The sequence below is a fragment of the Corythoichthys intestinalis genome, chromosome 20, assembly GCF_030265065.1.
Source record: "Corythoichthys intestinalis isolate RoL2023-P3 chromosome 20, ASM3026506v1, whole genome shotgun sequence".
NCBI classification, from domain to species: domain Eukaryota; kingdom Metazoa; phylum Chordata; class Actinopteri; order Syngnathiformes; family Syngnathidae; genus Corythoichthys; species Corythoichthys intestinalis.
Genome location: NC_080414.1, coordinates 15,269,827 through 15,290,848, shown reverse-complemented (window position 1 = coordinate 15,290,848; position 21,022 = coordinate 15,269,827). Strand labels below are relative to the sequence as shown.

At 38.2% G+C, this 21,022-nt stretch overlaps 1 protein-coding gene across 1 annotated transcript; it reads left to right on the top strand.

Annotated features, from left to right (window-relative positions):
• The first annotated feature begins 25 nt into the window (after window positions 1-25).
• Window positions 26-20,903, top strand: vps41 (VPS41 subunit of HOPS complex). Its single transcript, XM_057824555.1, has 27 exons — window positions 26-233; window positions 506-544; window positions 1,706-1,813; window positions 4,800-4,877; window positions 8,544-8,618; window positions 9,112-9,174; window positions 10,547-10,612; window positions 13,550-13,669; window positions 13,749-13,895; window positions 13,959-14,025; window positions 14,889-14,986; window positions 15,052-15,181; window positions 15,253-15,487; window positions 15,551-15,632; window positions 15,700-15,792; window positions 15,866-15,993; window positions 17,734-17,878; window positions 17,947-17,988; window positions 18,061-18,111; window positions 18,196-18,333; window positions 18,409-18,463; window positions 19,848-19,988; window positions 20,054-20,190; window positions 20,269-20,368; window positions 20,440-20,484; window positions 20,551-20,630; window positions 20,700-20,903. The coding sequence occupies exons 1-27, from the start codon at window positions 213-215 to the stop codon at window positions 20,778-20,780; spliced, it is 2,565 nt and encodes an 854-aa protein (XP_057680538.1). The 5' UTR covers window positions 26-212; the 3' UTR covers window positions 20,781-20,903.
• The last annotated feature ends 119 nt before the right edge of the window (window positions 20,904-21,022 follow it).

The window sequence follows — 21,022 nt, the reverse complement described above, 5'->3', positions numbered from 1 at the left end:
GAACTACAATACCCAAAAGCCCCCGCTCCAATGTTTCTATCATGTGATTCAAGTTACAGGGGCGCAGTGAGTCTGAAGCTAAGCATCACTCTTGCAATGTCGTGAATAATTTTTTTGTCATTTCGGAAACTTAATGATGTCATAGAGGAATTTTAATTAGGTTTGAAGCCCCGGCGAGGTGTTTTTACAGCGGGATACGGCACGGCGTAATAATGGCTGGAGTGGAGGAAGAGGTAAGACTAGCATGCTAGCGACTGCCTTCCAATGTTGACGACACTAACATAAAGCCTAACTAGTAGTCACCTAGCAAACTAACTCTTTAAACCTAAAATCTATATCCATATTGTAAAATTGGCCTGAAACAAGAAACCTTAAGTCTGATTTAATGTCGGACAAATAGAAATAAAGAGCCTATCTGTGTTTTTAAATGCTTGGACACAATCTGCATTTCAGTGCCTTCTACTTTTGATGTGTAATGACAGTTCTCTAATGTTTCCAAAAACAGAGCAGAAAATCAAGTGAAGAATTCACAGATGAATCCGAGGTAAGATTAAAAAAAAAAAAAAAAAGTCACCAATGAGAAAATGAGTAGTTTTGCTCAGTGTGCATTTTTTTCAGTACTACTCAAACAATGTTGACATGCACATTTCTGTCAAGAGCTGGTGTGTTTTTTTATGTCCAACACAACCCCACAATACACTTCCGGTCTCAATAGAATCTTTGTCAGAGGTGTCAAAACACTCCTTCATTCTGCTCATGTTTTTACCAGATCTGTCAATATTTTGAGTGACTTTCAGTGTTGTACTTGACACCTGAGGGTCAAGAGTAGACTAAATAAATTATGGTTTCATGCATCAAACTGGCAGGAAAGGAGAACGCAGCAAGACTTCAGAAAACATTTTAGACGTTTACGTTACGTTTTAGAATATTCTCGAGAATTCTTATCAAAACGTGAATTGTAAAAAGTCTATAAAAGATCTTGGCCGATTAGCGTAGCAAATAAGATAGCCGCATTCTGCATTGTGTGCCTTGAAATAAAAAAAAAAGACCTAAGATGTCCAAAAATGCAATTCAAAAAGTCAAGTTTATAAGTCAATTTGAATCCAAATTTTCACTGCCATTGAAGGATATGCTCGTCAATTGTTTATCCATTCCAAACAGCTAGATTTGGTAAAACTCTTCCGTGCACATGCGCACATGTCCATGATCTCGCGTGAAATGCGCCGCCGTCATTTTCATTTTCCCGTAAAGTAGCTTCATCCCTGCTAAAATCCACATTTTTGCTCTTTTCATAAAACAAACTTAAAGTCTTCCACCGGCACCATGCAACACTCTGGCCAGTGGGTCACGGACTCAATATTACTCTCAATCGGCTTTATAAGCGATGCTGCACAGTCTGTGGGGTGCATCAACTCAAAACACTGTTATGTCACACAGAGGCGGACAAGAGCGTGGAAAGTGTTATTTTCAAAAACAATCCTTTCCCACTCAACACAACCATATCTTGGCTATTTCCTGTGTATTATGGTGGGGAGAGCTTTGATGCGAGGGCATTTGTCACGGACTTCGCCACCGTAACAAAAGAGAAAAAGCCCAACTGGATCCCCCTGCCGAGAAACTACCCACTTTCAAACTTTTGCCATCTATTACGACTGAGTCCGCTAATTTGCAGTTCATTTCAACAACTTTTGTTTTGGTCAATCAGGAGGAGGACAGCGAGGAAGAACCTAAGCTGAAATATGAACGCCTTTCCAACGGCGTGACAGAAATCCTTCAGAGCGACGCAGCGAGCTGTATGACTGTCCATGACAAGGTAGAGGGTGGGTCATGCCACACAGAGAGATTGGAGTTCATATTGTTGCAAGTTTGGTGGGGCCATTCTTTTCTCACCCGCACGGCGGGTTTTTCTCTCGGGGAAATGCGCCAGACACCATTGTCGTCTCAACTTTTCATTCACGCGCAGGAGTGTTGTCAGCGCTCACCTGGTGGAAGGCCGTGCTTCTTTCAGGAGGCAGCTGACTTGTCGTCATGACAGCAGAAGCACATGTTCAAAGTGTTGTTACCTCTGCCAGGGAGGTTGTGTTTGTTTAGTATTTTATTGTGTTATTTTATTATTTTTATTTTGTAAATTTATACTATGTATTTTTCATTAGCTGCTTATTTTATGGGATTGTTTTCATTTTAGTATATATGGGGATGACCCGATCGCCTATTTTTCCACCCGAATCCCGATCCAATACCGGAAAAAAAGTCTTTTTAAATGTTATTTGTACAAAAGTTCCCAGCATGTTACAGTACTTCCTCTTCTGCTTTTTCTGGGAGTGTTGCAGAGTGTAAAAATTACATATTTTTGTTTATTTTTGTAGTGCCATTGTATTTCTGATGTATTTTTTTGCTTTTTAACCCTTAAAATATAAATATATACAGTATATATATTTAAAAAATAAAAACCTCTTCCTTTTCACATGATTCCAATCCTCTAAAATAAGGCACGACCGGCCCGATTTCCAGTCACATGATCGGATCGGGGACATCTTAATTATATAATTATACATATATATATATATATATATATATATATATATATATATAAAATATAAAATGGGCGGAAAACACTCAGGTGACTTGAAGTTCCGCTCTGAGACCCCCAATTTGGCCAAATTTCAAAACTGTCCGATATGCATGTGTGATACATCATTGGAAAGCTTACAATCTCAATCAACGGTAGGGCATTTAAAAACAATTTTTTTTTTTTTTTTTAAACAGCAAAACCTTATCTGGAGATAAGAGCACACGAGAGCAGAATTATAGACGCCGTGACTTTACGAGATATCGCGTACTTACCTTGTTTCGATCCAAAAACTCCATGTAGCATGTATCACCGAGTGTCAAGACACAGCTGTGAATGGCCACAGCCGGATTTTGGGGGGATTTTATGTGTGAAACATGGTAATATAACAAGGGTCACGATGCAGAAATAGCAGACATCAATGAGTGGTCGAGATTTTCTTTTTCATATATTTACCCTTTTAAACGGTTTTTTTTTTTCATTATTATTTTCTTTGTTTGGATCGAGAAAAATGCGACAATAACAAAAAAAGGCATTTAAGCGATAGTTATGAGGTAGATATACGTGACTTTTTTTTACCACTTTTTTACCATTTTTTTCATTTTGACATCATTTGTTTAAAAGTGTAAAATATGCGAGTGAAAAAATTTTTAAATTCGTTTTTTTTGTTTGTTTGTTTGTTTGTTTGTTTGTTTTTAAGCGAAATATTAGACATCAATTAATGATTCCATACTAAAAATTACGGACATTTTGAATAAAAAACATAATTAATTACCTTCGTTTTATGGCTGGATTGAAACAAAAACTGTTGCGCGACGACAACAACAACAACAGGGGTTTCCGGGGTAAAACGGACATATTAAAAATAGTTCAGGGGCTTATTGCGCCATGAGTCTGCTATGGCAGCATATAGACATATTGTTCTATCAAACACAACAGTTCTTTTGGCTCAAAATACAGCAGTTTATTTTAAAGAGGGTTGCAAGAACAGAAACTGCTTTTTCAGCTTGGTCTGTGTTTTCCGCTATTTTATTTATTTTCAATATTGTTTGTCATGTTTGTTCAATTGTATTCATTTTGCTAAATTTGACTGAGCATTATTTAACAACACTTTTTTTTTTTCATCCAGTGCCTTATAAGCCTGACGGGCTGCCAGGCTTTTCTACTAAGGTCAACATTATAATTCGTATTTATTTTCCATTCCTACTTTATTTTTTCACTTTTTATATTTTTGTTTAACTTCTGTTCCACTTTTTACTATTTTAATTTCATTTTAAACTATTTCAATTTTTTTTTTATAATTTGCATTTGCAAAATGATGTCATCATTCATTTTAATGGCGATTTTTCTTTTATATCTGCTTTACTTTGACAACTTGAGACCCAAACTTCTTCCGAATCTTCCCACAGTCAAACAAGTCACATTCTACATTTAGTAGGACCCCCTTGTCGTCACACATGGCTGTGTCGCCCCACCGAATATTCCCCCTTACGACCACAAACACACGCGCATGTGTCCTCATATTTTAAGCGTCTGAATGGGGATTTCCGTTTGAACAATCCCCCGTCCCAATAAATCCCTTTTAAAAGTTGCTGCGCCTCACGAGCCTCCAACCCTTTTATTTATTTATTAATTTTATTTCCTGCTTATTTTATTTGGGAAGATTGCAGCGGGCTCTATGTGACACGCTCAGCTGTGCCTGTAAATATAAGCATTTCATTATAGGCTGCACTCAAGCATGGTGCTGGGCCACATGCCGCCAAGAGGAGGGGGGGATTACGACGGGGTGCAAGAACACACTTAAAGCCACACTTTCTATTTTTTTTCATACTTTCTTTTTCCCCAATGGACACACACGCACCGCTGAAGCACGAAAAAAGCCAGAAAAACACTTGAAAATAATAGCTCTGTGTTTAGCTTAGTTTAGCAGCGAGAAGGTGAAGACAAGTCAGATGTACAGTGCATTTATTATGCTGAAGCATTTTAATTTAAGAAGAAGAAATGCCATTTCACACTGCCTGACTTAATAAAGAGCAATGGCAATTTCACACTTTTGCTCTCAAGCTCAGCCAATCCTCAACCTTACTCTTTTAACTTTTTTTTTTTTTTTTTTTTTTTTTTTTTTTTTAATCCTTTTCACCTACACACACGATTTCATTTTATTATTCCAAAATCTTGAATTTCTCTTGCTAAATTCCTTCTTGTGTGTGTTTGTTTTTTTTATATTTAGTTTCTTGCTTTGGGTACACATTTTGGAAAGGTCTTCCTGTTGGACATCCAAGGGAATGTCACTCAGAAGTTTGAAATTGTGAGTATGAGCCACAACATAGCACCCACTCGTTAGTAAATAGAATTACTGTAAAATCCACAAAATACAGCGCACCTGATTATGTCGCACCACATCAAATAGCCGTAGGTTTTCACTTCTTAATATGCAATATTTAGAGACAGATGTAACACCAAAAAAAAAACGGTTTGATCAAAAATCTCTTTATTACCAAAATTAACATTGGTGCGTTAACAGCCAGTATGACACTACGTACAGTTGGGCAAATAAGTATTTAGTCAACCACTAATTGTGCAAGTTCTCCCACTTGAAAATATTAAGAGAGGACTGTAATTGTCAACATGGGTAAACCTCAACCATGAGGGCCAGAATGTGGTAAAAAAAACAGAAAATCACATTGTTTGATTTTTAAAGAATTTATTTGCACATCATGGTGGAAAATAAGTATTTGGTCAATACCAAAAGTTCATCTCTATACTTTGTTATGTACCCTTTGTTGGCAATAACGGAGGCCAAACATTTTCTGTAACTGTTCACAAGCTTTTGACACACTGTTGTTGGTATTTTGGCCCATTCCTCCATGCAGATCTCCTCTAGAGCAGTGATATTTTGGGGCTGTCGTTGGGCAACACGGACTTTCAACTCCCTCCACAGATTTTCTATGGGGTTGAGATCTGGAGACTGGCTAGGCCACTCCAGGACCTTGAAATGCTTCTTACGAAGCCACTCTTTTGTTGCCCTGGCTGTGTGTTTGGGGTCATTGTCATGCTGAGAGACCCAGCCACGTCTCATCTTCAATGCCCTTGCTGATGGAAGGAGATTTTCACTCAAAATCTCTCGATACATGGCCTCATTCATTCTTTCCTTTACACAGATCAGTCGTCCTGGTCCCTTTGCAGAAAAACAGCCCCAAAGCATGATGTTTCCACCCCCATGCTTCACAGTGGGTATGGTGCTCTTCGGATGCAATTCGGTATTCTTTTTCCTCCAAACACGTGAACCTGTGTTTCTACCAAAAAATTCTATTTTGGTTTCATCTGACCATAACACACTCTCCTAGTCCTCTTCTGGATCATCCAAATGCTCTCTAGCGAATCGCAGACGGGCCTGGACGTGTATTTTCTTGAGCAGGGGGACACGTCTGGCAGTGCAGGATTTGAGTCCCTGGCGGTGCATTGTGTTACTGATAGTAACCTTTGTTACTGTGGTCCCAGCTCTCTGTAGGTCATTCACTAGGTCCCCCCGTGTGGTTCTGGGAGTTTTGCTCTAGGTTCTTGTTATCATTTTGACGTCACGGGGTGAGATCTTGCATGGAGCCCCAGATCGAGGGAGATTATCAGTGGTCTTGTATGTCTTCCATTTTCTAATAATTGCTCCCACAGTTGATTTCTTTACACCAAGCGTTTTACCTATTGCAGATTCAGTCTTCCCAGCCTGGTGCAGGTCTACAATTTTGCCTCTGGTTTCCTTCGACAGCTCTTTGGTCTTGGCCATAGTGGAGTTTGGAGTGTGACTGACTGAGGTTGTAGACAGGTGTCTTTTATACCGATAATGAGTTAAAACAGATGCCATTAATACAGGTAACGAGTGGAGCCTCGTTAGACCTCGTTAGAAGAAGTTAGAAATCTTTGACAGCCAGAAATCTTGCTTTTTTTGTAGGTGACCAAATACTTATTTTCCATTCTAATTTGGAAATAAATTCTTTAAAAAATCAAACAATGTGATTTTCAGTTTTTTTTCCACATTCTGTCTCTCATGGTTGAGGTTTACCCATGTTGACAATTACAGGCCTCTCTAATCTTTTCAAGTAGGAGAACTTGCACAATTGGTGGTTGACTAAATACTTATTTGCCCCACTGTAACTTTATTAAACGAGTGTAATAATGAAGAAGAAATAGAATCCAATTGAGCTTGTCTTGTTAGTAGGGCTGCAGCTAACGATTATTTTTTATAATCAAATAATCGGACGATTAATTAAGCGATTCATCGGATAAATGTCACTTTTTTGCAATTACCACAATTTAATTTGAAGTTGTTTAAGGCATGCTGTAAGTAACAATGAAGAAAAAATGGATGAGTATTTCCTTAAAAAATATTTTATTACAACTTCCTGACTTGTACTGTTTTAAGTACCGTGTTTACTATATGGCGCACCTAAAAGCCTTCAGTTTTCTCAAAAGCAGACAGTGCGCCTTATACTCCGATGCGCATTATGTATGGATCAATATTGGTTCATCATGGCATGACATGCCCTTAAGCGCAGTTTCATCTAGTGAATGCATCGTGCAACCACTACTACTACTAGTGTGCCTTATAATGCCTTGCGCCTTGTTATGCAGAAAATACGGTACATAAAACCTGTTAAAAGTTTTTATTAAAGGTTCTGAGTATAAAGCATAAAAAGCATTTCACCGTACACAAATCAGACAAATAAGTCCTGTTCATTAAAAAGAAAAACAAAATTGTTGCTGATTGACATGTTTTTTCTTGTATGCAAAGCTGATATAAATTATGTCAATGACTCAATTAATTTCATTAAACAAACCTAACAACAAAATTGAATACGGAGGAGGCAGACTGTAATGAAGCAGTTTTCTTTATCTAGCAGTTGTTCATAAATTAAAATCCAAATCCAATTTCAAAGCACACTCTCTTGTATGACAATGTACAGTTTGATTGGGTGTTTGTGTTGGATGGAGACTCTTAAGTTGTTATATGAATGAGTTTATGTGTGTGGTTTCTTCAAAAAAAGAAATGAGACAACTTTACAATCTAACAATAACATAATAATAAGGGCTAATATGCTTCTCCAAAACAAAATACAAACGGACACTTAAGACACTGATTAGCATAATCGATAACTAGCTTATGGCTCCATGCTAAGTAGTAAAACCTAATCAACAAAGAATGCAAACAATACAATTGGCTTCATGTACTCACCTCTGATGGAGGCACACTGGATCTAACAACACCAAAGACAATCTCGCGCTCGACACTTCGTAATATTATTGATTCAGCAACCCAACCTGAGTGTAGCAGTGAACTCTATCTGTTGCCCTTATCACTTGCGCGCAGCCTCACTTTATGCACAAACAAGGACCCAAACGGGACTGCTCAAAGCTGCCGGCAAACATCATTCACCAGTTCGTTGGCACCCAATATATTTATCGAATTTAATCGATTCGTTGTTGCAGCCTTACTTGTTAGCCTACAGCCTCTTAAAATCAATATAGGAGCTTAGGGCAAACAGATGTCAGCGTTAGCCCTTGCATAACTATTTTGTCGTAGCAAAGTAGTAATGCATTTTTTGCTGTTGTTTTTTTTTTTTATCTTACAAACCACTCATGGATAGTCTTAACCTATTTTTCTGTAATGACTCCAAGCACTGGAAAATTCCCAGTCTTTAACAAACTTGGCTAGCAGCATGCTAGCTTGCCATCTTTGTCTTAGCACCCTTTACATACCTGTTGTTTTGAAATCTTTCAACCTATTATACGCTAGCCTTAAGTTGTTCTTCTGTAACAGCACCAAGTATCTCAAAATCCCGATAGTGCCCAACTAACTTGGCTAGCAGTGTGCCAGCATAGCTGCTTTTTCATAGCAAACTGTGGATATTCAAAAGGAGAGGGAAAAAGTAGCCACTTATAGTCCAAAAAATAAGTGGAAGTGCTTTTTCTGCCCTATCAGAGTTTGGTGAAGATCAACCAGATCAGCTTGGACGAGAGCGGCGAGCACGTGGGCATCTGCTCCGAGGACGGCAAGGTGGGAGATCTTCCATCTTTCTGAGCAGAGAAGCGGCACATCATCATTTTCCATCAGCACGGCTTATCTGTCAAACTTTATGCTAATAATGTCAGATTGAAATATTGAGCAAGTTTATGGGAGGGCTAGCAGTGAACGATCATGTTTCAGTGCCATGGGATGGTTATCATCATTAGCGGCATCCGCCAAGGGTTTCAAGAGACCCTTGTAATCTCTACAAATCTAACCTAATCCTAATTGATGCTCAGATGGCATCAGGATACGGTGTTATTTTCCCCTTAGATGATTATGATGCACTTTTACAGTACACACAAGGTGGTCCAAAAGTCAGAGATTAGCCAAACCTGCAGGGTTTTCCCCCGCAGATTTGAGGTGTCCACTAATTGACCACCCGGTGGAACAAATCAAAGCCAGTTTTTTTCATGTTTTTTCCTCAAAGGCTGCAATTAAGGTAGGGTTGTTGAGTAAGTCACCTTTTTCAATCTTTCTCCAGGTGCAAGTGTTCGGCCTGTACACTAGAGAAGGCTTCCACGAGAATTTTGATTGTCCAGTTAAAGTAAGTAACGGGTGAAAATTGGAAGCCACTTTTACCTAGCTGTGCATTCGTTCATACTAACGTCTAAGATAACAAGTATCGTCATTATGGTTACAGTTTTCTCAGTGTTATTTATATTTTATTTTGTTTATTTAATCAAAAAACTAAACTTTAAAAATTTTTGTAATTTCTCCCAAAAAATTTTACTCATCATTTACTGTATTTTGGGATATTTACACCAAAAGATATTAACTGGTAACACTTTATTTGACAGCGGCATCATAAGACTGTCAGATGATCAAATGAACCACCATGAAGCTTTGAACCATTTTGTTGCAAAGCTTCATTGCTTCAAGAAGCTTCATTTGGCCATCGCTGCTCCCTTCGGGGAGACAGTCAACCTCTTTTGCCACTTGCTGTCAACACTGTTGTCATTCAACATGCCTCTTAGCATGCATTGCAGCACTAAGGATGTAAATAACAATCAAAATTCATGTTCTGTGTGAATTATTTGTTTAGTTAATGTTCCAGTTGTTTCATTAATTGCTAGTTATGGTATTTGGTAACACTTTACATATTTGACATTGGTGCCATAAGACTGTCATAAGACTATTTAATTATGACATGCCGCTGTCATGAGCATTAATTAATGCTTTTAACAGATATTATTTAATGTCATCCGGCAAATGATTTCACTTTTGAATGGATGTAAAAGATCCGAGCTGGACATAAATGGAGTTAGTGCCATAATTTGCCAGATGACACTTAATGACATCTGTCATAAGCATTCAGTAATGTCCATGATAGTGTCATGTCATAATTAGGACGGTCTTATGTGTCTTATGATGTCACTGTCAAAAATGTGTGACCTATTAACCCAAATAAAGCCGCACTGGACTATAAGCCGCAGGATTCAAAAGAAGGGAAAAAAGTAGCGGCTTACAGTCTGAAAATTATGGTAATTTTTTTTTTTTTTTTTTTTTTTTTTTTTTTTTTTTTTTGTGTTTTTTTTTTTTTTATGGGGACGGATTAGTAAATACTAGTATTCTCAGTTTTCAATTGTCCTATTTTGGCGAGAAACATGTTACATTTTACATTCACAGGCCTCTAAAATGATGTGGCTGGCTGTATCTGGTTCCCAAAACCTTGAGTTTGACATCTGTGTTATAGCTGAATGAGAGAAAAATTCCCTCTTGAAAATCTTGTGTAAAGTCTTCAAGTTTCATCCAAATCCATTTTTTTCCCTTCCATTTCCATTTCCTTTACGTCTCATCTCCTCATGACCCAATACTCTTTATTCATAGCTTGTACAGTATTTCCCTAACTGGAATATTGCAAAATATCAATCCCATTTCACTTTCCCAAATCCTAACAGTGTCATTTGTCTGGTTAGGTGGTGGCGTTACACCCCCTCTTCTCCAGATCCAACTACAAGCAGTTTGTCACTGGTGGCAACAAGGTACGTTGAAATAGGATTTTTAACGTTATTCTCAATGTGGGCTTAAAACCACAGTTCTTTGTCTGCCTGCCGTGAACAAAGAAAGACTTCCGAGTGCACCAATTTACGAGTTTTTACGAGGACCTGAAAATTAGGTGGTTTTAGGAAGGCTGAATGGTGTACCTTATGTGGTAACTGCTGTGTATACATTTGATAATGCCATTTAGTATTTTTAGATCGAGCGCACTGACATTTATACAACAAGCAACTTTTCTTTCCCCCATCATTGTTAGGCCGCTTTGCCATTTTCTTTGAATCGCCGCCGATTCCGCTCGCCTAAGGCCTCGGCGAGGTGCCTGCGAGGGAAATCAATGTGCCTCGACGGGAGACGCGTCCCGTTCCAAGGAGAAATTCAATGTTTGCCTCTGCCGTTCTTTTGTGGCGCCGTCTCTTTGTGGGCCCAAGCGTTTATTAACGGCCGCGTCTCGCTAAAAGGTTGTAGCTTTGTGGTGGTTGTATGTGGGTTGAAAGGCACATTAGCGAGTGTAGATTACAGCAGGGACCTGTCAGATATTCGTACAATTGAGAATTGATTAGTTGCGAACATAATGTATAGAAAGAGTGTAACCTGAAAGTGTAGGTTTAGCGAAGTTTAAACAATATACATTCAGGGCTAGGCTTTATGTTAAAGATATACAGAATATTATGTTATTGCCTCTGCCATTAGGTGAAACCTATGAAAGCAGAGGTTATGTATTCAGTTCTGTTTGTTTGCTTGTTTGTTTGTGTTCAAGATAGCCGGGGTGATTGTTAAGCTTGTAAAATACAGTGGTACCTCTACATACGAAGTTAATTCGTTCCAGGACCATGTTTGTAAGTCAAAATGGTCGTATGTCGAGCACGATTTTCCGATATGAATACATTATACCGTATTGGCCTGAATATAAGACTGAAAAAGAAGGGGTCGTCTTATATTCGCGGTCTAGACATTATACACATTCACGACGCTAGATGGCGCCAGATATCATTGAAGCGATGTTCTGTCATGACAAATCTCAGCTACTCTCAAGTTTAACCAGTTTACATTATTTTATTGCAATTTTTTCCTTATTTAGATTTGTTTCAAGACTACAGTTACAGTTAGACTTCACTTTGATGGTTAATGCAGTTATTGCAATTTTGTTGTTTTATCACAATGATTGGTTTATTTACATTTCGAAAACCAGAAGGCATTCATTTACGAATGTGATTGCACTTTAGTTTACATATTTAAATGTTCAGATATTAAGATTTGAATGAGGCAAAATAACATGCTTTTTCTCTCAAATATATTGTTATAATCATTTGTTTCGGATGCACTGTAATTATTTTCTGTATCAAAATTAATTTGGTGTTTCAAAAAGTCTGTTTTTCAAACTTGAGTCTTGAAAAAGAGGGGGTCGTCTTATAACCAGGGCCATTTTATAATCTGGCCAATACAGTAATTCCATGAATTCGTTCCACAGCCCCAAAACCTACACTAAATCCTAATAAATACTGCTGGTACTATTGCAAAAAGCAATTTCACAAAGCAAAACAAATAATGAATGAAAATCGGAATGATAATATAATAATAATAATAATAATAATACCTATAATAATGTAACAAATTGGGTTCTACTGTGGCAGATGTGTTTTGCGTGGTGTACCTGAATGCACCGTGTGGCTGACGTGACAGAGTGAGAGAGGACATTTTACTTTCACTTTTCATGTTCAGCTGCGGCAGACAGTAGGCATGTTGTGTTGCACAAGTTCTGAAATAAATGATTAAAAACCTGACGAAGCTGGCGTGTTTTTGGGCGATGTTACAATAATAATAATTTTCACCTTAACTTAAAAAGACTGGCGAACACAGGTCGTCGGAGACCGTTGTGATCGTAGACATTCTACGGCCGTATTGTCGTGCCAGTTCACGAACCCGCACACCACGCTCATATTTTTCTATCATGTCCATCTTCATTTCATTAGTAAGCCTTAGCCTTCTCCTTTTTTCACCACCTACACTAACATTCTTGGAAACCATGTTGATTTCTCTCAAAAGAAAATCTGCCATGCATCCGTCTTGCGGGAAAACAAAGAAACCGACGCTGTCATAAATCGCATTTCAAGCATGTCGTTGGATGTAGAAACAATAGTCAAATTTTACGTCGAATGTCAAAAAGATCGTGTGTCAAAGTAATCATATGTGGAGGCATCACTGTATACGGTATTTGTAATATAATTTTAGGGTAACGAGGTCAAAGGTCACAGATGTGAAAATTAATTTTGCGCTAACTGAAGCGTAAATTAAGGATTAACAAATTTATTGGTACGTATAATGTGTTTTTTTAAACACATTTTTTTAACTGAATAAAATAAATAGAAAACTAAATGGAATTGTATTTTGGTAGAAACAAAAAGCGATAATAGAAATGTATTCAGTAAACATCACAATAAATAATATTGAATAAATAAAAATAATAATGAAAGAAAAACGATACAATAAATTAGACTTCTGTTATTGTGTTGTCTTTCTTACATTATGGTGTTTTTCCATGCTCAATAGGGTTTAGATCAATGGATGTCATCAATTATTTTTACTTATAATAATTTTTGTTTATGTATGAATCATTATTATTCAATATCTCAATATTTTACTCGACTTTGAAGCACTTTGCCACATAGATGTGATTTGAACGATAGAAAAACAGATATTGGAAAAATTACTTTTTAAAAAATTAAAATTCTAATTAAAATTTACTTTCTTTTTGTATGCATTATCCTTTGAATTTTTGTTTTTGCTCACCTTGCATTTGATTAAATATGTAAAAAACAGCACTTTGCAGAAAGAAACGCTTCTGTCTTCCAATCTACTGATCATGCACTGCCCTCTGCTGTTAGCATGACGTTACTGCTCACTGTCATGTTTTATTTTTTAAGCTCCTCTTGTACGAGCGTAACTGGATGAATCGTTGGAAGATGTCCCTTCTGCACGAAGGCGAGGGCACAATCACCAACATCCAGTGGAGAGCCAACCTCATTGCTTGGGCTAACAATGTGGTACGCATACCTCTTGTGGTAGAATCTTCATGAAAACAATACACATGATTAAAACTTCAGGTCATTTGTTTTTGGTCAGGGTGTCAAAATCTACGACATCAGCACCAAGCAACGAATCACCAACGTGCTGCGGGACAATGTCAGCTTGAGGCCGGACATGTACCCATGCAGCCTGTGTTGGAAAGACAACAGCACCCTTATCGTGGGCTGGGGGACCTCTATTAAGGTTTGGAATGATGCGTCCATTTTGTGAGGTGACATTTGTGTAATTTAATGTCCTTTTTCATAGATTTGTGTTGTCAAGGAGCGAAATCCTACAGATATGAGGGATCTACCCAGTCGTTACGTGGAAATAGGTAAGGGAAACTTGCTTCTGCCATTTAACTCATAGGCTGCCATTGACTGCGATGGACGTCCAATCCATTTGAACTGACAGCGAATGAACGAATGTTCATAAAATATAATCAAAACATAATAACATTTATACAAAAAATATATATAAGTTGTTCTATTTTACTGAAAAAATGGTAGTAAAACATTTCAATGAAAAACATTATTTTTTTAAATGATACAATTTTATTACTTTTTTGTTAAAAAAAGATAAATACAACTTAAAAAAAAAAAAAAAAAAAAGCTTATATTTGAACACGTAGTTCTTTCCCTAAACGTCTCATCAGCCCAGAGATATGATAAGCACAACGGAAGAGTACTCATGCACTTTACAGGCTAACTCTGAACTTACAGTCAACAACAAGTCCACAATTCTTACAGCTAATTAATCAACCCTCAGACAAAAAAATTAAAAATCAAGCTCTGAAGGTCGGTGTGTATATTCAGTAAACATACATCCCCGATCAATCCATGAATAACAGTGGAGTAGCAATTTTAGTGTCCTGACCAAGAAGAACAGGACAAAGCGAGCGAGATCTTGAGCCGTCCCTCTGGGTGATCTAATGAGTAATGTAATTTTACAGAAAAGTGTAGTGTTCTAAGTTCTAAGGCCCCTGTAGGGGCTCGTGAGGGGGAATGAAGGGAATAGTTACCTTTCTTGCACACACCATATAATTGTTTGCATTAGTCAACACATTCATTATAGTAAAGCATGTAACCATAGATTAGGCAGACTTCACTCCATGCCCTTTGACACAGTAAAGTGAATCAACACTGTGAAACAATGAGGTGAAATTTGCCAATTCAATGACATTTTTTTGTGTTGCAGTTTCTGCCTTCGAGACGGAGTTCTACATTAGCGGACTAGCCCCGCTAGCGGATCAGCTAGTCACCTTGTTCTTTGTGAAGGAGAACCCAGAGCACATGGTAAGACATTGAGTAACATGACAATTATTATACTTTTGATATCCTTGACGTTTGTTTGTCTTCAGGACGAGGAATTCCTAGCGCGGCCTCGCCTCGACATCATCCAACCTCTTCACGAAACTTGCGAGGAAATCTCGTCGGACGCACTGACCGTGCGCAACTACCAGGATAACGAGTGTCGTGACTACCGACTCGGTCGGACTGCAGTAGTGTCAAATCAAAATAAATGTTGTAAAATGCTGACGTACGTGTTTTTTTGCTGACAGAACATTCCGAAGGCGAATCACTGTTCTACATAATCAGCCCCAAAGACATCGTGGTAGCTAAGGAGCGTGACCAAGACGACCACATTGACTGGCTGCTGGAGAAGAAAAAGTACGAGGAGGCGCTGATGGCTGCCGAAATAAGCTTCAAGAACATCAAGAGGCACGACGTCAAGAAGATCGGAATGGCTTATATTAACCACTTAGTGGAGAAGGGCGATTACGACAGCGCTGCCAGGTTGATTTTTAACAAGATCCAGCGACAGTTCATTTTCTATACTTATTCAGTGTTCTTTTGTAGGAAATGTCAAAAGATTCTTGGGAAAAACATGGAATTGTGGGAAAACGAGGTGTACAGATTCAAAACTATTGGACAATTGAAGGTAAGTCACAATGAAAATAATTCAAATTAGCTTTAAAATCACCATTTACAGTTGTCTTCAATTGTAGGCTATCAGTCAATATTTACCCAGAGGCGACCTACGTCTTCGCCCCGCGATCTATGAAATGATCTTGCATGAATTTCTCAAAACGGACTACGAGGTACTTCGAGTTCACTCGACTTTTAGGGTGATTAACAAGTAAAAAGAAAAAAAAAAAATCTCTTCTTGCTCAGGGTTTCGCCACACTGATCCGGGAATGGCCGGGAGAGCTTTACAACAACAATGCCATTGTGCAAGCGGTCACCGACCACCTGACCAAGAACCCTATGAACAGCACGCTGCTCACCACGTTGGCTGAGCTGTGAGTCGTACATACAGTTAAAACGTGGGCTGCCACTGACTGCAATCGATGTCAGTGGCAGTGGATATAAAATAGTCTAATTCCTCAAACTGTAACCCTTAATTAACCTATTCATGCTCTATTTTGAATAGGCTAGCAAAATTACCCTAAATTCTGGAGTATGTACACCTACCAAATTTCACAAGAAAACTATTTGTTCAAATACAATCAGGTTCAAAGTAGGAGAAAAAAAAATTGTAGTTTATTGTGCAAAAATTACAGTTATTGGAATATATGGGAATTACAAAGGTCTTTCAATATATAAGGTGAATTTTCCAGTATAAGGACTTCTAATGCAGATAGCTATTGTTATTATGACAGTATTATTTTTCAACCTAGTCTCCCAGCACTGTCAAACTTTTCCCATCTGTGCACAAGCTTCCGTATTCCCTCAGCGCAAAAATCTTTGGACTGATCTGCCAGCCAGTCCCTCACAACAGTTTTGACTTCATCGTCACTTTCAAACTTCGTGCCATTTTTTCAGAATTTTTTTTCTGCTGAAACGTTACTTTCAACTGCTTTGCACCCTTCAGCAGCAAAAACTGGCCGCTGTTCAATGCTAGGGTATGCTTTTAGGGCCAAAACTCTGATAAATTAAATCCATGTGAAAAAGTAAGCTGCTATCTGTATTAGAAGTCCATTTCCGTAATTTTCGGACTATAAAACTCTACTTTTTTCCCTTTTTTCGAATCCTGCGGCTTATAGTCCAGTGCGGTTTATTTATTGATTTATTTGGGGTTAATAGGCAACACTTTATTTGAAAGCGGAGTCATAACACTGCCATAAGACCGTCATAATTATGACATGACACGACACCATCATGGGCATAAATGAATGCTTATGACAAATGTCATTAAGTGTCATCTGGCAAATTATCTAACTCCATCAATGTCCAGCTCGGATCTTTTGCATCCATTCAAAAGTGAGATAATTTGCTGGATGACACAAAATCACATCTTTCATAAGCATTCATTCTTGTCATAATTATGATGGTCTTTTCACAGTCATATGGCACCACTGTCAAATAAAGTGTTACTAAATACCATAACTAGCTATTAATGAAACAACTGGAGCAGTAACTGAAGAAATAATTAGTACAGAACGTGAATTTTGATTGTTATTTACATCTGTAGTGCTGCAATGCATGCTAGGAGGCATGTTGGATGAAAACAGTGTTGACAGCAGGTGGCAGCAGAGGTTGGCTGTCTCCCCCAAGGGAGCAGCGATGGCCAAATGAAGCTTCTTGAAGTGGTTCATTTGGTCTTATTACAGTCTTATGGTGCCGCTGTCAAATAAAGTGTTATCCGTTAATATATTTTGGTGTAAATATCACATAATACAGTGAAGGCAGCTACGGCTTTTAGTCCAGTGCGACTCATCTATGAAAAAATGTCGTTTTCGTGTCAAATTTGGTGGGTGGTGGCTTATAGTCCGAAAATTATGGTACTGAAAAATTCACCTTATTTACTGGATGACCCCTGTATAGTGATTTTACTGCATTTTAGCTTAACTGTATAGTTTTCAGATTCAAGAATCGATATGGTTTTGGATATGTTTGCTTTTTTCTTCAACCCTTTGTTCCCTTTTTCATCAGGAAAACTGAAAACAAACTTGCCTAAAATGTTTTGTTTTGGCAATTCAACAAATCCATTATTTTTCCTTCTTTTTCTTTTGGCAATTTTTTTTTTTTTTTTTTTGCAGCTACACGTATGACCAACGCTACGACCGAGCGCTAGAAATCTACTTGCGTCTACGCCACAAGGACGTTTACCAGCTCATCCACAAGCACAACCTCTTCTCTTCCATCGAGGACAAAATCGTGCTCCTCATGGACTTTGATAAAGAGGTTCGTCCCACATCCCCGCCATTGTCTCGCTCCCACTTATTCTTATCGACGTTTTTCTTTGTGGGCAGAAAGCCGTGGATATGCTTCTGGACAATGAAGACAAAATATCAGTGAGTGCAACACTGTGTTCACATTTAAGGCCAATTCTGACATTAATAGTTTTTTGGGGATATTTTTTTAAGATTGACAGGGTGGTTGAGGAACTCGCAGACAGACCTGAGCTTCTACATGTGGTAAGTTACTGTCCTAAGATTAAAGTTTACCAAATGTGTTCATATTTAAGCTTTAAAAAAATCTTTTTATCTCTGATCTCTCAGTACCTGCACAAACTGTTCAAGCGAGACCACCACAAAGGTCAAAAGTACCACGAGAGGCAGATCGGTCTGTATGCTGAATTCGACCGGCCCAATCTGCTGCCGTTCTTGAGGGACAGCACTCACTGCCCGCTGGAGAAGGTTCGAGTTCTCTAAAGCGAACACACATCTAAAATAAACAAATTTATAAAGGAGAATGAATATTTTTTTGTGCAGGCTCTTGAAGTTTGCCAGCAAAGACACTTTGTTGAGGAGACTGTCTTCCTGCTCAGTAAGATTACATTGTTACATTCACATACCTGTCAACCCGAGGCCGTTGGCAATCTTACAAATAGTGACGTATGCCCTTACAAAAGGGTAACTAATCTTACAACGTTGTATATAGCGTGCAATATGAAACAAAAATAAAACTCAGTTTTTAAAATAATATGAATTTATTGGTAATATTGTAACATATAACCTGGAGCAATCAAAGAACAATCGATATCTTCAGCTACATCGTGATTACTAAAATTTAACAGTGACTTTTGTTTTAATTGTATGTAGCACTTTTGGCAATTTCTATCATGTCTTGATGGCTGCACTTCAGCTCGCAACTCAGTTAGACTTGAAGGTAGTTCGTTAGTGTGTCAAATTATGAATTAAAAAGGTCCATTGATAAAATTAACTCACCGATGCAATCTTTGAGTCAGGGAACATTTCTTTTGCTGATCTGAGAAGTGATCAGCAATAGTTGAGGCAAATTGTGTACGGCAACAAATTGGCAGAATAAAATCTCCGCTTTCGTCACTTTTCATTCTGCAAACGTCATCTTTATGACCAGTGTTCTTAATCGTACTTTTAAAAAGTAATTAATTACAGGTAGTTACAAATTACTTCTAAAAAGTAATTGAGTTAGTAACTCAGTTACCTGACTGTAAAAGTAATTAGTTACTTAGCAAAGTAACTGGTGTTACCTTTCATGGGGTTTTTTTTCATTTAAAAAAAAAAAAAAAACTGCGATGTTTGGAAGTCATTTAATGTTGTGAATCATCCTTTAAAGTTGTTAAAATTGCTCCCGTTTTTGCATTAGTTCCCTTCTGTCTACTTTTGACATGTGAAAGTTTTAAAACTGTTTCATCATTTAAAGATAGATTCAAGTGAAGATTTTGCCGACTTAGTATTTTACATAAAAAGTTACTTAGGTTTGCTAGGAAGGTTCACTACAACAGAGCCTTTCTGAGAAGTCTACTGCTCTAAAATGGCGGCTGTTTATTAACGCCTCGAGTCTGTCATTTCGCATGTAGTTCCATATGCATGTAATATCTAGGCGTAGATTGTAGGCTGTCGGCAACACTCAGGAAATACTGGAGCCACCTAGCCTAGCATCGTGTTTGCTACAGCGTCACAACAAACTCTTCGCTCTCAGTGTTTTCTCGCGTCATTCAACCAATGTAGTAACGCACATTGTCTTGTTGCCAAAACGGTGACAAAATCCGAACGGAGAAAAAAAAACGTAATGCACGTAAAACGTACAGATTTTGAACGTACGGCGTACATATTTAAAAAATCAGTGCTCACTTGTACAAATTACGCTGAAACCGTACAACTTGACAGGTATGCATTCAGTTTGACGAGTGAATGTGGTACGTAGTTTAACGACAACTCCTCCCTAGGTCGCATGGGCAACTGCAAGCGTGCCCTGCAGATGATTATGAAGGAGCTAGAAGACGTGGACAAAGCCATCGAGTTCGCTAAGGAGCAAGATGACGCCGAATTGTGGGAGGATCTCATCACCTACTCCATCGATAAGCCACGTAAGAAGCCTGACGATTATCTATGTTGCTACAAGATGGATAATTTGGACATTTAACATCTCCAGCGTTCATCACGGGACTCCTGAACAATATCGGCACACATGTGGACCCCATTCTGCTGATTCATCGCATCAAGGAGGGCATGGAGATCCCGGACCTTCGGGATTCCCTGGTCAAGATCCTCCATGACTATAATCTGCAGGTCCATATTCTTGCACTTACTGATAGTAATATTCTTTGATAGTAAAAATAATTTGTTGTCTTTCTTCCAAATAAAAAGATTATGCTACGGGAAGGCTGTAAAAAGATTCTAGTGGCCGACTCTCTGTCACTTCTTCAAAAGATGCATCGCACGCAGAGCCGAGGCATCATGGTGGACGGTTAGTACGCTTTTCGAGGATAGTTTAACAGTAAAACGCATACTAATACCATTATACGCTTTTCTTTGCAGAAGAGAATATTTGTGAATCATGCCATGTGACGATATTACCCTCAGGTATGAAAAAGTGAAAAACATTCTACCGTTTCTGCAGTGGGTTTAACAAATATGCATGTGTTTCAGACATGGCCAAATCTTTCAGCGTGGTGGTGTTTCACTGCAGACACATGTTTCACAAGGAATGTTTACCTTCCACAGGAACGGTAAGAATTGCTAATATCATAGCTACCCAACATGAATACTTCCTTTTAAGTTCTATTTCTATTTTTCAGACTCCCGGAGTGCAGTTCTGCAATATCTGCAGCGCAAAGAGGCGTGGCCCAGGAAGCGGAATTCTGGAGATGAAAAAATAACATTTCTATACAAACACAAGAGAATAACTCCTATTTATGTCTGTGTATGCCAACCCTAAACTACTGTACGGATTCTGCTTGCAGCTAATGTGATTAGCCTGTGTGGAAATGATTAAATAAAACATGTTACAATTTATTTTGTGGGTTTGTCTGTTGTTTATTAGCTAATTTGTATGGGTTTTCTCCAAGGACCTATTACTGCTTGCCTTCATTATCCAAAACTATTATTCTAAATTATCCAA

Excerpts from the sequence above, each read along its gene's own strand:
- vps41 (XM_057824555.1), top strand. The coding sequence starts at position 213 with ATGGCTGGAGTGGAGGAAGAG. Across the intron at positions 234-505 it reads TGGCTGGAGTGGAGGAAGAG|AGCAGAAAATCAAGTGAAGA; the intron begins GTAAGACTAGCA and ends TTCCAAAAACAG. Across the intron at positions 14,987-15,051 it reads AGGAGAACCCAGAGCACATG|GACGAGGAATTCCTAGCGCG; the intron begins GTAAGACATTGA and ends GTTTGTCTTCAG.